The 15780-nt window shown below is 43.1% G+C and overlaps 1 protein-coding gene across 2 annotated transcripts in view; it reads left to right on the top strand.

The window, feature by feature from the left end:
• Positions 1–1266: 1266 nt before the first annotated feature.
• The window catches only part of NCAM2 (neural cell adhesion molecule 2), a 447029-nt gene continuing 432515 nt past the window's right edge, over positions 1267–15780 (top strand). For both annotated transcript variants that reach the window (XM_068270575.1, XM_068270576.1), the window contains exon 1: positions 1267–1703. In XM_068270575.1, coding sequence (XP_068126676.1) covers positions 1652–1703 — 52 coding nt within the window. In that variant the 5' untranslated portion in view covers positions 1267–1651. The remainder of the gene's footprint in view (positions 1704–15780) is intronic.

Below are 15780 nucleotides of genomic sequence, written 5' to 3' on the forward strand. Positions count from 1 at the left end.
CACCTGGTGCTTCCTCCAGCCCCTAGCAGCCGTTTAAGTCCCTTGCCTCAGCCCCGGTCCTCCTCCGTGTCCCTGCTGGCCGCCCACAATGATGGTGACCCGCGTCATCTGGCACATACTGGGCCTGCGCAGTAATTGTACGCAGGCGCAGTATGTGCCATATGACAAGGACACACAGGCGCAGAAGAGCCAACCCCGCAGGCGGGTGGCCATCATTAAAGGGGAACTGAAGTAAGAGGTATATGGTGGCTGCCATATTTATTTCCTTTTAATCAATACCAGTTGCCTGGCAGCCTTGCTGGTCTGTTTGGCTGCAGTAGTGTCTGAATCGCACCAGAAACAAGCATGCAGCTAGTCTTGTCAGATCTGACTTTAAAGTCTGAAACACCTGATCGGCTGCATGCTTGTTCAGGGGCTATGGCTAATAGTTTTAGAGGCATAGGATGAGCAGAGCTGCCAGCAACTGGTATTGATTAAAAGGAAATAAATATGGCAGCCTCCGTATACCTCTTACTTCAGTTCCCCTTTAAGGTCGGCAAGTGGGAACATGAGGGAGGACCGGGATTGCGGAGAGGGAAAACAGTTTTTTATTTTCACCTCGGATGTCCTTTAAGCATAGTAAGCAAAGGTAGGATCAGAAGCATAGTAAGCAAAGGTAGGGCTGATCCAATCTATAAACTTTCTTAGCTATATCCAGTGGCGTAGCTAAGGAGCTGTGGGCCCCGATGCAAGTTTTACAATGGGGCCCCCCATGCACTCTATACATAGCAATTGAAACGGCGCACTAAAAGCTGCCAATGGCAACTACAGTGTCAGAGGTGCAAGAAGGGGATGGGGAATAGTTTGTTAATGATTACCACTATTCAAAGTATATATATAAATGATTATTATGAGCACAGGACCAATATAGAGCCAATACTGTAGTTGAGGGAGGGCCATTCGGGGCCCCTCTGGCCCAAGGGCCCCGATGCGGTCGCTACCGCTGCACCCCCTATTGCTACGCCCCTGGCTATATCAGTACTATCAAACTTAACAAAAAGAGAGGGAGAGAGAGAAGAAAACATAAGGAGTTTTATTTTCCTAGTGTGATGATGAGAATGAGTCACTGTGGTGAAAGGGGGGTTTACGTTGCTCAGAGCCAGCATTGACAAGTGATACAGATAAATACATCACTGCAGGAGACGGAGCAGCAGCAGTGACAGCCTCTCCCCGCCCCACAGTGAAATGCTGCTACTACAGCACGGCTCAGCCAGAGTGCCCGTCAGTGGCAGGGAGCGAAGCAGAGGAGCTCACATCTCTGAATTACCCAACGGCAGCGCGGACGAATCCCTGAGCCAGGAAAGGGTGACGTGTTTCTTGCGGATGAACACCTTAGCCGCCTTGTGGCTGATATAGAGCTGCAGTCAGATTGGTGCTCATCACTTTTGCTAGGAACTGGTGCTGCGGGCTCTGTGTGTTGTATCAAGCCGTATCTCTGTTGCTCTCTGCATTCTCCCAGCTCTCTCTCCTCTATCTCTCCCTCCCACTCTCTCTCTTCCCTACCTACTCATTTTGTATGCAACAGAGGCAGCACATTGTATAGCTTCCTTCTAACTATTCTGGAAACTACAGCGCAGTCAAAGGAGCTGTCCAGCACTCCAACCTCCTGATCATGAAACTCCCTTCTATCTACCTGCTTGGATTACTCATCTCCAGCGGCCAAGGTAGGATTCACACTGGCGTTCATCAACTCCACTACTTCCCATTATTCACCAGGCTGATCATGAACTAGATGTCTGCATATTCCTTTTTTTCCCTGTCTTTCTTTCTGCTGTGGAGTGAGGAGCACGTCAAATTTGAATTGCAAGTCAGACTAAGGATTTTATACACAGCATCCTTTATTAATGATGTTGTGCTGAAGCTGGTAACTGTTGAGCAGAGGACCAGTTTGGTGTGGTGCATCTGATGGTGATTACATAGGGTTTTTGTTATTGGTGGTGCATGGGAGATTAAAGCAATGGGTGCTGTCTAGGATTAGGTGTTTTGTTTATTTGTTTATTTATTTATTGCTAACTGTAAAAACAAATAAAAATGGCTTACTACCTGAGGACTTGTCTGTTTGTAATATACTGCTGAAACGCACAGCGACACTATTTTTACAAGTCCGTCTCCATCTCTCATCTACTGATGGTCTCTTAGGTGACTTTTGCAATTATATTATTTGTCTGCCAGACTTCCAGTTCCTTTCAAGTTCACCTTGAATGTTGTTTAACTGCAGTGACAGCTGATATCAATCCATTTCTGAAATTGATTTGTAATGTTCAGTTTTTTTTTTTACAAAGCTAAAGGTTGTAATTATCAAGTCACCCGAACATCAAGTTGTGCATGTTAATGTTTGGGGCTATTATCACAAGGTTGGGAGCGATCTTCTTTCCTTGCAGCAGGGGGAGCTAGCGCTCTATAGTTAAACTTTTTTAAAGGCCAGTTCACCTTCTTGCCTCGACTATATGTATTAGGAAATCTTTGATACACTCCTAGCCTGTCTCCTGCCATAGCTCAAGCAGGACTTGGCATTTTGGACACAAATCCATCATTTTTTTTTTCTTCACACACAAGGGAGTATTGCGTTCCAGACACAGTCATGATCCTCGGAGGGGGGAGAAAAATCATTGTTGAGAAATAATTATATGAACTCAGTTTAAATATAAAAACTGAATCTATTTTCTCAGATCAGCTCTGGAAAAAAAAAAAGTGACCTGTCAATGTTGGCGTGCTGAGACAGGGGCTTAGGAACCAATTAATACTCCGAACAACTGCTGGTGTGCTGGAATAATGAGATGTTAAGACTGGCTGCATTAATATTTCAGCTCAGGAATGGCACTGAAAACAAATGCGGTGGCCATTTAATGGTCAGTTTGCGGAACTGTAGCAACATCGCTGCTCTTTAGAGATGCATGCCAGCAGACTGGGAATGTCTCTCTATTAGCATAGTGGCAGTTGAAGCAAAAGAACGTAGGAATGGGGGGATAAGCAGGAGACAGCAACTGCTTGTGTTTACTCAGCCAGGTGCTGGCTTATACTGTCCCCGCTCCATTAATATGGCAGTGGGGAGTCCCGGGAAGCAAATTTAAAATCATTGATTGTGCACTGCGCGTAAAGAAAAGATCAAGCCTTTACTCTTGTGTGTACACAGGAAAGTGGAGAGATCACAGCAGAGAAACCAAACCAACCATTTGCAGAATACTGCTCCAAAACAGGAGAAAGGAGGGGGCAGCAAAATCTTATTTTTTTTCTTTTTTAAGAAATTGATTCTTTTTTCTGTGTGGAAATAGGGTGCTAGGGTTGTGAAAAGTCCCGAATTGATTAAATAGAACACATCTATACTTTTTAAATTGTTATGTCTATGAAATAATAATTTTATTTATACAGTCATATTTTAGATAATTATAACACTAATAATACAAAACAGTAATAATAATAACAAAGATAATAATAATAATAATAATAATAATAATAATAATAATAATAATAATAAGCATAGCTGTATTATTATTATTATTATTATTATTATTATTATTATTATCGTGCCATTTATTGTAAAATAAAATAAAGTACTATAATATGATGATATTAATAACCTTTGAATATCTATAGCCCAATAAAAACATGCTTGCTACAGTGCAGACTGTAGTTGCCCTCACTGCAGCAGACTCCTATATAGTATATACAGCATGCTATTCATCGAGGGCATGACATGAGGGCATGTGACGTACTAAGGATAAAGCTATATTCCAGCCATGAGGAATGCAAAAAATAGGAACTTTTTGGGATCTTTGAACAAAACGCAGGTTCACTGCACCTTTAGTAAATCACACTCAACATTTTAAGTGGCAGCTTATTTTAAAGGTTTAATCATTCGTTCCTAACTTCCTGCTTTCTATGCTGGAGTTCTTAAAAGCCATTAGCATTTTTAATAGTCCAATTCAGTGTTCCTACGTTAGTACTTAACTCACCATGTTATTAAATTCTATTGCAGCCTAAATGAATGGAGATCGAAAACTAGTGAAGCATAATTAAAAATTATGATACTTCATTAATATTTGATTTTAAGTATAGTTGTATTTATTATACATGGGCTTTCATAGTCTGCCAGTATATAGAGCATTGTTGTGTAAGTCAAATACATCAAAATATGTTGGGTATGATCTGGCAGCAGTGACATAATGTATCACAACAATCTCGAATAAGAACAATACTGTTTAACATGCACACATTGTTCTCATTTGTCAGTTAATCTGTATGCCATCTCCTCTGGAAATCATAACAGTTCTCAGCAAGGAAAACAACTCCTCTAACCATAATGGAATGGGTGGTTTCAGTGTTTTAGTTCCATAGGACAATGCTATCAAGTGGGCATGATGTAATGGAGACAGTGGCAAGCCACATACCTTGTGAAGGTGTCTAGCTGGAGACCTTGGAGTGATGTCATTTCTTCCATTGATAACTTAACATCTGGCTTTGTGGATGGGGCTGATGCTGTAACTAGCCTTGGGATCATCATATTTTTGAGTTTGCAGGGAGGCGGGGCATGGACAAAAGTCTTTGGGGAAAAAAAGTCTGCAGCTGTAGAAGTCTGTGCTTGCAGGAAAAAAAGTGGTGATAGGGCTTCTGATTAAGTTACTTGGTAATTTTTACATCAAGTAATCAAGGAGCTTGCATGGAGATAAAAGTGTTTATTCAGTGGTAAGGAAAATTATGTCTGGAGTTGAACTATAATTTCTTCCGTTGGAAAAAAGAAAAAAAACAACAAGTCATAGGCAGCCCTGTAATGAGAGGGATGTGGGTGTTGCCACAATTTTTACTTTTTACTAAAAAAATGCTACTTGTCTCTTTGTACTGTTGTATTGTCTCTGTTTCTAGTATTCCCTGGATCATTAACCCCAAATATGTATGCGAATGCAAAGCAGGTAGTTTATTTCAGCTGACTCCATATTTCCATATCAGAGGCGCCCCGAATGTGGCTAATAGTATACAGCGGCACTTTGTTTGGCCTGAGGAAGTGGGCGAGTTCCCACGAAAAGCATTGCCTGTGCTTTGTGCAAATAAATAATTCATTTTATGTTAATTTGTCGTGTTAGATGTAAGCCACCTCATTTTCCTAATTTTTAGTTGCTTTTAGAGTATTTTACTTCTGTTGGGCGCAGGGCCGCCATCAGAAATTTTGGGTCCCCTCACACATCATCAGGCCTGGGCCCCCCTCCCTGGGCCCACCCACTAACCACCCCCGTGTCCGTGCGCGAAGTGCGCTGCGGCAAAAAATGTGCATGGCTCCGACACTGAAGAAAGCAGCATGCACAGCATGGTGCGGCAAAAAGTGGGCGTGACCATGACATGGTGTGGATGGAGGCAAATACAGGTAGTCCCAGGTTAACAAATGAGATAGGGACTTGTTCTTATCCTTTATCCGTTCTCTTTTGTCCCCTCCCCCCTTTTCTTCCTGTGCCTCTTTTGTCCCCCTCTGTCTCACATCAGTTTGTGCCTCTTTTATGTCCCTCTGTGTTACCTCATGTTCCCGTCTCATCTCTTTTCTCCCTGGGCCTCTTTTATCCCCCTGTGTTACCTCTTGTCCCCTTCTGTCTCAGCTCGTCCCCCTACCCTAGCCAGGTATAGGTGCCCCCAATATAGGTATCCAGGCATAGGTGTCCCCAGTATAGGTATCCAGGTATAGGTTCCCCCAGTATAAGTAGCCAGCTATAGCTGGTGCCCCAGTATAGGTATCCTGGTGTAGATGCCCCCATTATAGGTAGCCTGGTATAGCTGGAGCCCCAGTATAGGCCAGCAAGATACAGGTGCACCAGTATCGGTACTATAGGCGGTGCCCCGGTATATGTAGCCTGGTAAAGTTGCCCCCAGTATAGTTAGCCTGGTATGGGTGGTACACCAGTATAGGTAAGCCAGGTACAGGTGCCCCCAGTATAGGTAGCAAGCTATAGGTGCCCCAGTATAAGTAGCCAAGTATAGGTGGTACCCCAGTATAGGTAGCCAGGTACAGGTGGTGCCCTCAGTAAAGGTAGCCAAGTATAGGTTGTGCTCCAGTATAGGTAGCCAGGAATAGATGGTGCCTCAGTATAGGTAGCTAGGTATAGGTGGTACCAGCCCCAGTCTAGGTAGCCAAGTATAGGTGGTGGCCCAGTATAGGTAGCCTGTAGCCAGATATAGGTGGTGCCCCAGTATAGAAAGTCTGCTGTAGTGGATTTACTCATCTACTTTCGACGTTCAAGCGCTGATGTCACTCTTGTCACTCTTCTCTCAGTGCTGGAACGCAGTGTGCTGGTTAGGGAGCCACAGGCCTGCAGCCACCACATGCGGCCCTTCCAGCTCTTTGGGGGGGCCCAGGGCAGTGTCAGTTGTCCCCCCCCTGATGGCTGCCCTGATTGGGCGCCTCTTTCCCCCTGTTCTGACTCCATATTTGTTTTTGTTTTGTTTTCTTTTTTTTAAATGACTTTGGCAGCCTTTATATTTATCTTCCTGTAGAGCTTCCCCAAAGGAGATGTTAAGTGATCTAAAAAAGTTGAGATTTACTTATCCGTGGCTTATTCCAGGACCTTGCAGTTTATCAGTTCCCTCACCATTGTGCCATTGGGCCACCGACTAAAGTTTACAACTGCCTTATTTGTGGGTGACAGTCCATGAACAGCCCTGGCCGCTTGCCTACTTGATCATGCTTTCGTGATTGGGATAATTCTGCGCATGCGCAGTTGCAAGGTTTACAAGCTGCACATGTGCAGAATCCTGCCAGCCATGGGAGCACAATCTAGGAGATGTGCAAGGCCAGGACAGCACTTGCAAGTAACAGCAGGACAATGCAGTGGACTAGGAGGACAGAAAGGGCAAATAGACAATCAGTGAGTCTCCCACAAAACATAACTACTGAATATGCAAATCCTATCTTTGATGTCCCTGAAAGCTAAACACACCTCCAGAACTGCTGGAATGCAATGATGTGTCAGCTTGTTAATAGTAAAGAGCCATGGTAATCCAACATGCGTACAGACTGTTTAAAGAGAGTCTGAAGCGAGAATAAATCTCGCTTCAGACCTCATAGATAGCAGGGGCATGTGTGCCCCTGCTAAACCGCCGCTATCCCGCGGCTTAACGGGGGTCCCTGATCCCCCAAATCCCCTCGTTTCAGCGGGGGAGCGCTTCCTGGTTGGGGCAGGGCTAACCGCCGCAGCCCTGCCCCACGCGCGTCTGTCAGAGCGTATCTCCGCCTCTCCCCCGCCTCTCTCAGTCTTCCTTCACTGAGAGGGGCGGGGGAGAGGCGGCGATGCGCCGCTGATAGACGTGACTGGAGGCAGGGCTGCAGCTGTTAGCCCTGCCTCCAGGAGCGACCAAGTCTGCGACCAAGTGTCGCAGTGGGGGGTTTGGGGTTGAAGGGACCCCCATTTAGCGGCGCTATTGCGGCGGTTTAGCAGGGGCACTGCTAACTATGAGCTCTGAAGCGAGATTTATTCTCGCTTCAGAGTCTCTTTAAGACTGGCTGGTACTCATCATCGCATGGCATGGATTCATTTGGCTTTATGGAGTAGGACTTGAAACACCCAGTGTTACAGATTGCCCAGCAAGCTCATGGTGAACCAGAACTCCTAGGAGTGTGTAAGGGACTACAAAGGACCGAAAAGCCCTCTTAATATTATTATTATTATTATTATTATTATTAATTTATAAAGTGCCAACATATTCCATGGCTCTGTACAAAGTAAGAAACAAACATGGGGTACATCATACAGACAGTGGTATACACCAGTATATGAAATACAAAATTGGTACTAAATACAGAATTGATGATTACAGGGGCAAAAGTAACATGATGAATAACATTTATAACATATTTCAAGACACAAAAGGGTGGGAGAGCCCTGCCCTTGGGAGCTTACAAAGGATAAAATGCTATGCAGACAGAAGTTTGCCTTCTTAAAACAGAAGTTATTTGCGATTATTGAGGTTGGAGTGAGCATATGATGTCTCCCACAATGCATCACTGCTGGATATTTGCATATTCAGCAGTGATATATTGTGGGAGACATGATATGCTCACTCCACCCTGAATAATCACAAATACCTTTTGTTTCAAAGCAGCATGGACGCCATATAATCGCAGGGGGAAAAAGACACACATAAGTTGATAAATACTTGCTCTACTTACATAACATATGTATTTTAGTGCCTACATTTTTATTTCAGGGAATTTTATTTAGTAAATAAAGAGAAAACTGTTCCTGGCATTTTCCATTTTGCCTTCTTCTGACTGAAGCCAATGCTGATGTAATTTTCTCCCTCACTCTTTTTTTTTTCTCTTAGAAATTGCACTGTCATATCTAACTTGCTTTGTAAACATGTGAACACAGCAAAGATCAGATTTCAGCAACTTCACGCTGAACTCCCCTCAGCCAATCAGTGAGGAGCAGGAATGTGGGAGGGGAGATAGCTTCCTTCTCATCCGTCAATGTACCAGTCTGACTGAGATAAGATTTATTACAGCAGAAAAATTTCTGATTAGATTGGAGTACTTTCAATGCAGGGTTGAGTTGCTGGCCGTATAATAAACACAGAGCAGTAGGTAAATGGAATTTGATTTTGTGGCTATCAAATCCGCTTTAAGAGGGAAAGTTTCTGTACTCAGGCAAGTGGGACTGTTTACAGTTAAAGAGAACCAGAGCTAAAGTAAAGAAAATATTCTATACATACCTGGGGCTTCCTCCAGCCCCATATGCGCTAATCGATCCCACGCCGCCATCCACCGCTGCCCGCATCTACGAGAACCGCCTCCCCGCACTGCCGTCAGTCGGAGCCAGTCTAGCGTAGCAGAAGTGTGCTCTTTGCGTATCTCTGCAGCAGCCACTGGAGACATACGTAGAGGTCGCTTTTCTCCAGCGTAGCCCGGCTCCGATGACGTCAGTGACAGGAGCTGGTTTTCGTAGATGCGGGCAGCGGTGGATGGCGGCGTAGGATCGATCAGCGCGTATGGGGCTGGAGGAAGCCCCAGGTATGTATAGAATATTTTCTTTACTTTAGCCCTGGTTCCCTTTAAACATACAACCAGGATGCTAAGTGCCGGCCTTACCAAAATCAGCCTCATATCACTACACCTATGCAAGGTAAGCAGCTGTGGAATATTTGTTGAACGTTTTCCTATGCATGTAGATAAAATGAAGCTACACTTTAAATCCCTTTTTTCCCCCTTGTATTTAGTAAATGTAATGTTTAGTAGTATATAAGAAAACGTGTGCAGGGATTGTGCGTGTTGGTGTCTCTCTGTGCAAAATAAATTATGCTTAATGTAGGAATGGTTAATGTAGGTGTTGCAATGGTTGACTACGTTAGGTATGGTTCAGCATGTACAATATGCGGTCATTATGGTTCAGTGCTTCTTGCAGAAGTTTCTTGAAATTCTGATGGGATTTTGCCAGCGTGCATAAATTACAGTAATTAAACCTGTTCTTTATGCAGTGAGAACCGTTGACAATAGAGAGTGTGTGTATCCATATCATGAATCCTTACCGAGATATACATTTCACGCTCAAGCTCCTAAATCTAACATCACAACAGCATCCCTTATGCAATGTAAGCAATGTAAAAAAAAAGTATAGTCAGCTCATCAGCACCACTAAAGACAAAAATACTAACACACCTAGATAAGTAATATTCCTTTTTAAGCTATAATTACCCTTAATTGTCCTTTTACTATATTAGTAAAAGTAAGCTCTGCTGCTTAGGGGGGTGACAGAGATACAAAAGACTATTTCCGGTCCTTCTGTGTCCACATTTCCTGTCCTTCAGTGCCTCCTCTCAGCTGTCTAGATTTGTACATGGGTGATCATGTCTTTCGACTGTCCACATACAACTCTCCTGTACTGATCAGTGAAGTTTCACACAGCAGTGTCATTGCCACTTGCAGTCCCTTACAGTTCCCTGGTGTCTAGTGATCCTCCCTCCCCTATACAATTCCCTGGTGTCTAGAGGCCCCCTCCCCTATACAGTTCCGAAGATTTTAGTGCTTTCCTCTACCTCCCCATATGGCTTCCCTAGTTTTCTAGGACATTACCTCTAATATAGCTTCCTTGGTGGTCTAGAGTAGGCCAAACATAATGTAAAGTGGGGAAACCACTTGAGGGCCAAATTTGATGGCTCTGAGGGCCAGATTTGGCCCACGGGCTAGAGTTTGACATGTATATTTTAGAATAAATTTTTTCCTGGATGATATTTTCACATCCATTCAATAAAGTGCCTTTCAAGCCACCAGCAAGTAAGAAACTATGCAAAAACAAAAAAGTAAAATTGGCGGTACTTTTTCACCTATGTTTTGATACTTTTTCACCCGTGCGCATGCATAGAGAGGACCCACAGGGCACAGTGCAACCTTATGTCATAGTTGTTGGTTATAATGGAATTTATAGCGGCCAGCCCAGGAGCAGGAGCGCTTACTTAAAGTGAACCTCCGGACTAAAAATCTACTCAGCAGAACTGAAAAGGCTTGGTGTTTCTTTAACAGTTTCACGGCATCAGAACTTTGCTTTTCTTACCAAAGCATCATTTTTAGCTGCATTTTTAGCTAAGCTCCACCCATCAAAGAAAACTGCCCGGGCTTTTTTTCCCTGATGCTGTGCAAAGCATGATGGGATTTCCTATGTTGTTATTCATGTTGCCTAGCAACTGGGAGGGGTGATCAGCACACAGGACAGTTGGAACTGTGTCTCATGTTCCCTGTCACCTCCTTTCAACCAAAAAGATGGCTGCCCTCATGAAATCAAACATGTGCCTGTTCTTTTAAAACAGGGTGAGTAAGAGATTATATTACCTATCTATTTTTAATTAACATAACTAATGCAACTTAATGACAGTATGTTTGTTTAGGCTGACTGAAGTTCCTCTTTAAGGGCCAGTGAGTGTCTCCTTTTTACTAAATAGTTGTGGGTATGCTTGTATGCTTACCCACGGTGTCTGCTCAGGGTCCCTTTAAAGGATGGTGTCTGTGATTAGTAATGGTAGCCATTTTGTGGGCTAATATTATGTTGCAAGCTATTCATTTAGTGAGAACTCGTGGAATCACTAAGCATCACACTCATCATTGATGTACTCATAAAGAGGAGCAATTTTACAAGGGGATTGTGCTTAAAAAACAAAATGAAAACTAAAACAGTTCTGTTTTATTAATTAACCTCCCTGGTGGTCTATTAAAACCATCAGGATGGTGGCGCAGCACTTTTTAAAAACATTTTTTTTTAAATCCATGTAGCTAGCGCTAGGCTGTGCAGCGGCATCCCCCCACCCCTTCCGATCGCCTCCGGTGATAAGAGCAAACTGGAAATCCCGTTCAGAATGGGATTTCCTGTTTGGCTTCCCTCGTCTCCATTGCGACGATCGGGATGACGTCATCCACGTCATGGCGTCTACAGGAGTCCCGATCCACCCCTTAGCGCAGCCTGGCGGTGATTGGCCAGGCTGCGCAAGGGGTCTCGGGGGGGCCCTCTAACGCGGCAGGTAGCGGCGAATCAGCGCGGAGCAGCAGCGATTGGCTTGTACACGCAGCTAGCAAATCGGCCCACCAGGGGCTGAGAAATCCTCAGTGGCGGCTTAGCCCGAGCTCAGCTGGGGCTTACCGCTGAGGAGGTTAAATGGCTCATCTCTTTCTTATATAGTCTTTTTTTCAGTATTTCTTTTAGTATGTCAACACAATTACTTTTCCCTTCCTTCTCAATCTTCAATACACATATAAAACATAAGATTTGTTTTCCCTAATATGGGGGTCTATTAGAGCCCCCTTCTTTTTTGTCTCCAGTTTTATGGTTACTATGAAGAATCCTGCTTTGCTTGGACATTGAAGATGGCTTTTTGATTGTTTAGTTGTGGTCACATGCACACAATAGCAGTGTCAAATGGTACTGAGCAAAGGGGACTCTAGAATCACATTTTTTATTAGAAGAAAAACATTTTTGTGTATGGAGGGGGGGGGGATAAAAATGCACTCAAAGAAATAATAACTAAACCTTTAAAAATTAGAGCTTTTCAGGGGATAAAGTAGGGATGAGAGAAATTCTTACTTGCCGTTTTATCTGCCATTTTTGTTTTTTGTCAAGCAATTGGTCTTCTCCCCAACTGCATTTCAGAAGTGAATAGACCATAGATGAGAAGGCAACTCTATTGAGGCATTTCCACTGACCAGTTGCTATAGTAAAGAGGTTTATTTGCCTCGATGCTATCAATAAAAGAGGGTACTTCAACTGAAAGTCAAAGAAGTTACAAAAAGTAACCAGTTACAAAAAAGAATTTGTAATCTCTTGAAATGCTCTAACAGTAAAGTCTTACCTGCTCAGGATAAATGTTTGTCCTTTTTATATAATTATGTTTAAGCTATTCATTGTCAGAATAGAAGCCCCACACATCTAGTTGGGCTCTTTTGAAATCCTGGCATCCTCTTTCGCAATAGGCTGCCTTATTAGTGCCTGTTTTCAACAACAATCAGGAAATAAAACAGCTTTTCAGCTTTACAGTGTTTCCAGCGTTCTGCACAGAGAAAAAAACCCCAAAACAAAACAAGACAAGTAAACAAATGGACAAACATCCTTCTCCGACAGGTAAAACAACACTAACACCCACTTTTTATAGTTTCTTTAGAGTACAAATGATGCCATCTTTTGATAATGTGAACTCGAGTTAAGTCCCTACACTATTTTCCCAGTGTTTATGTTACAATGCTACTAAACCCCAAACTGAACAAGTTCTAACCACAATTAGGTTCACAAGTTAGCTTTAACAGTCTGCAGAAGCAACATGGTGGACAAAGTAACTGTTTCATAGACCAGAGATGGACGACAAACTCCACTGTAAGTTTTTCCTTCTCCCCTCTGCATGTAACCATTGGGCAGGTTCAGCAGGTGTGTTCATGTGATATCCGGAGCAGGAAACATGACAGACTACATTCTCCAGAATCCCTACATTGCAGCAGAAACGTGTATCCTATTTTTGAGCACAAGTTAGTAAATAGTGTTTTTAGTGCATCAAGGTATATTTCATATTGATCTGAATAAAGAGATTGATTAGATGATTTGTTTTATTGCACCTTGTGTCTTGTTTGTTGCATAGATCTGCACGTGTTGATTTTACTTGGTGGAATTGAATGTGATAAAGGTATTGTCCTTGAAGCTCATCAACATGCTGTTCTAATACTTTCTTTGTGTGTTAGATTAGGCATGTAAATAGTGTTTTCCCAGAATAAGAACAGGTAGTCAAAGGTTGACTTTTTAAGACATACAATTTAGGTGATTCCACACCTTGACTTTGGCACTAAGGATGAGTGAGCACAGTTTCATGAGAAGCAAAGCCTTACTTGCTCGTGTTCAAGGAGGGGGTCAGGCGGCAGTCAAATTGCCTTGATGATATTCACTTGCTGTGGCACGCCATGCTGTGCTTCATCATGCTGTGCTTCATCCTTCTAATACTTCCTCCTTAACAGCGTAAGTTACAGTAGTGCGGGAAGTGTTGGGAAGGTGGAGTGCAGTGTGAAGTGTGTTGGCAAGAGGACATCATATAGGTAAATGAACCCTGTCTGCCACAAGACTCCTTGCTTGAACACGAGCATGTACAGTTTCACTTCTGGGGAAACTGTGTTCACTCATCTTTATTTGGAACCCCTTGGTTTCTATATCACAGCTAAACATCTAGACAAAAATGCACTAATAAATGGTGGTTGAACAGCTGTTGATCAGCTGTTGATCAGCTGTTTAGCCACTGTAAAGACTGAGCAGAAAGTGATGGGATCTCAGAAAGTAGCAGCTTGTGCCTTAGTTGTTTACAGAAATGACGTGACTCATTCTTCATTTACATAAATATAGGTGCTGCCTACTGACCTGGGTTCGAATATCAGCTCTTCCTGTTCAGTAAGACATCACCTATTCATTAAGGAGTCCTTGGACAAGACTCCCTAACACTGCCACTGCCTATTGAGCCCACCCGTGTGGCTGCAGCACAAGAGCTTTGGATTTACCAGGACTTGTCTTGTCTTGATAGTTAAACAAGACTCCCATCTATAGTATGAAGTGCAGATTAGTTATCTAGTGCATGAAGGGCATTTTTATGATAAAAACAGATCAGATGATGTACTTTTATATTACTTATTTGTAAATGAAGAGTTAGAGGGACAATGACCCTTATTCAATTCACTTTTTTCTCGGTGATATTTTCACAACGTGCAACTTAAATAGCTGAAAAGTTATTTTAAACAGAAAATTGCGCAAAAGGTGGATCAGCGCATCACCAGGCCATCTCTGAATGGCCTCCAATCAGAGGTGCGCTGAGCCCCCCCAGAAACTACAAACGCACCTTGAACCCAAACAGAAGCTCTGCATATACACCAAAAGCAAGGCTGTTAAGTGGGAGCAGCTGACTAAAAACGAATTACATTACTACATGGCAAGGAAATGAACAGCGCTACTTAAAAACAGATAAGTGCCTACCTGCAAGAGAGTGCAAGCCCCACTTGTGGGGTCGAATACACACCGAGCATACACATGACCTGTCTACCACTGAAGGACGTTGGTTTCCTGCAACAGCTTGCATGCAACTTGCCAAGCACTCGTCCCTCCCACTGCGGAGAAGCCACCCTTGATGGGAGCGGACCTAACACTAACTAAATCCTAACCTATGTATATGCATAGCCTGGGTGCGCCACCAAGTAAAATTGTAGCGCTGTTCATTTCCTTGCCATGTACTATTTTAAACAGAAGATGAAAAATTATCTCCTAGGAGAAAACTTGCAAAGAAAAAGTGAATTGGATTGGACCCATTATCGTCTGGGAGAAAACTGAGGAGAAGAAGTGAATTGAATAAAGGCCAATCTGAACTACAAAAGGCAATAACAATTGACTACAGCATGGCGGCTTAGTGGTTACCTCTTGCCTTGCAAAATTGGAGTCCAAGGTTTGAAAGGAACCAAGGGTGTGAGACCTATGGAAGCTGCCATATTTATTCCCTGTTAAACAATACCAGTTGTCAATGCCAGGCAGTCCTTCTCAGATTTCTGGTCAATAGGGTCCAAACACACACCTGAAACAAGCATGCAGCTAATCTTGTCAGATTTGTCATAGACATCTGATCTGTATGCTTGTGCATGATCTATGGGTTAAAGTATTAGAGGCAGAGGGTCAGCAGGACAGCCATATCTCTCTCACCTCGGGTTGCCTATAAATCTGTGACCTTGCCTGCATGGAGGTTGCACATTCCTGTGTTTGCTTGAGCTTTCTCTGGAGATGTCATTTTCAACCGACTAAAACCTACCCAAAAACCTACTAGTAGAGATGAGCGTAATGACTTAATTACGATTGTAATTAGTGTAATTACGATTATGGACGTAAGTACATAATCGTAATGAAGAAGGATTCCGCGAAATTCCGCGTAAGCGTAATTTTCGCGTAATTTTTGCATTACAGTGGGTATCGCGAAATTACGTTTGCCTTGCATGCAACCAATTGTAAGCGTAGTTACATAACGTAATTTCGCGATAGTTCATATTACTGTAAGCGTTAATTTTCGCATCGTTTTCGCGTTACGAACCGCTATTTCGCATATAAAATTCGCCATGTAGTGATATTTCGCATCAAAATTCGCCATGCAGATGAAAATGCCTTTGGCGAAAATTCGCGAGCAACCCTGCTAACAAGTAATTACGAAATTCGCGAAATTACAAAGAAATGCGAAATTACCTTATGGTTTAATGCGAAATGACTTTATGGTTAACGCGAAATT

The sequence above is a fragment of the Hyperolius riggenbachi genome, chromosome 2, assembly GCF_040937935.1.
Source record: "Hyperolius riggenbachi isolate aHypRig1 chromosome 2, aHypRig1.pri, whole genome shotgun sequence".
Lineage (NCBI taxonomy): Eukaryota > Metazoa > Chordata > Amphibia > Anura > Hyperoliidae > Hyperolius > Hyperolius riggenbachi.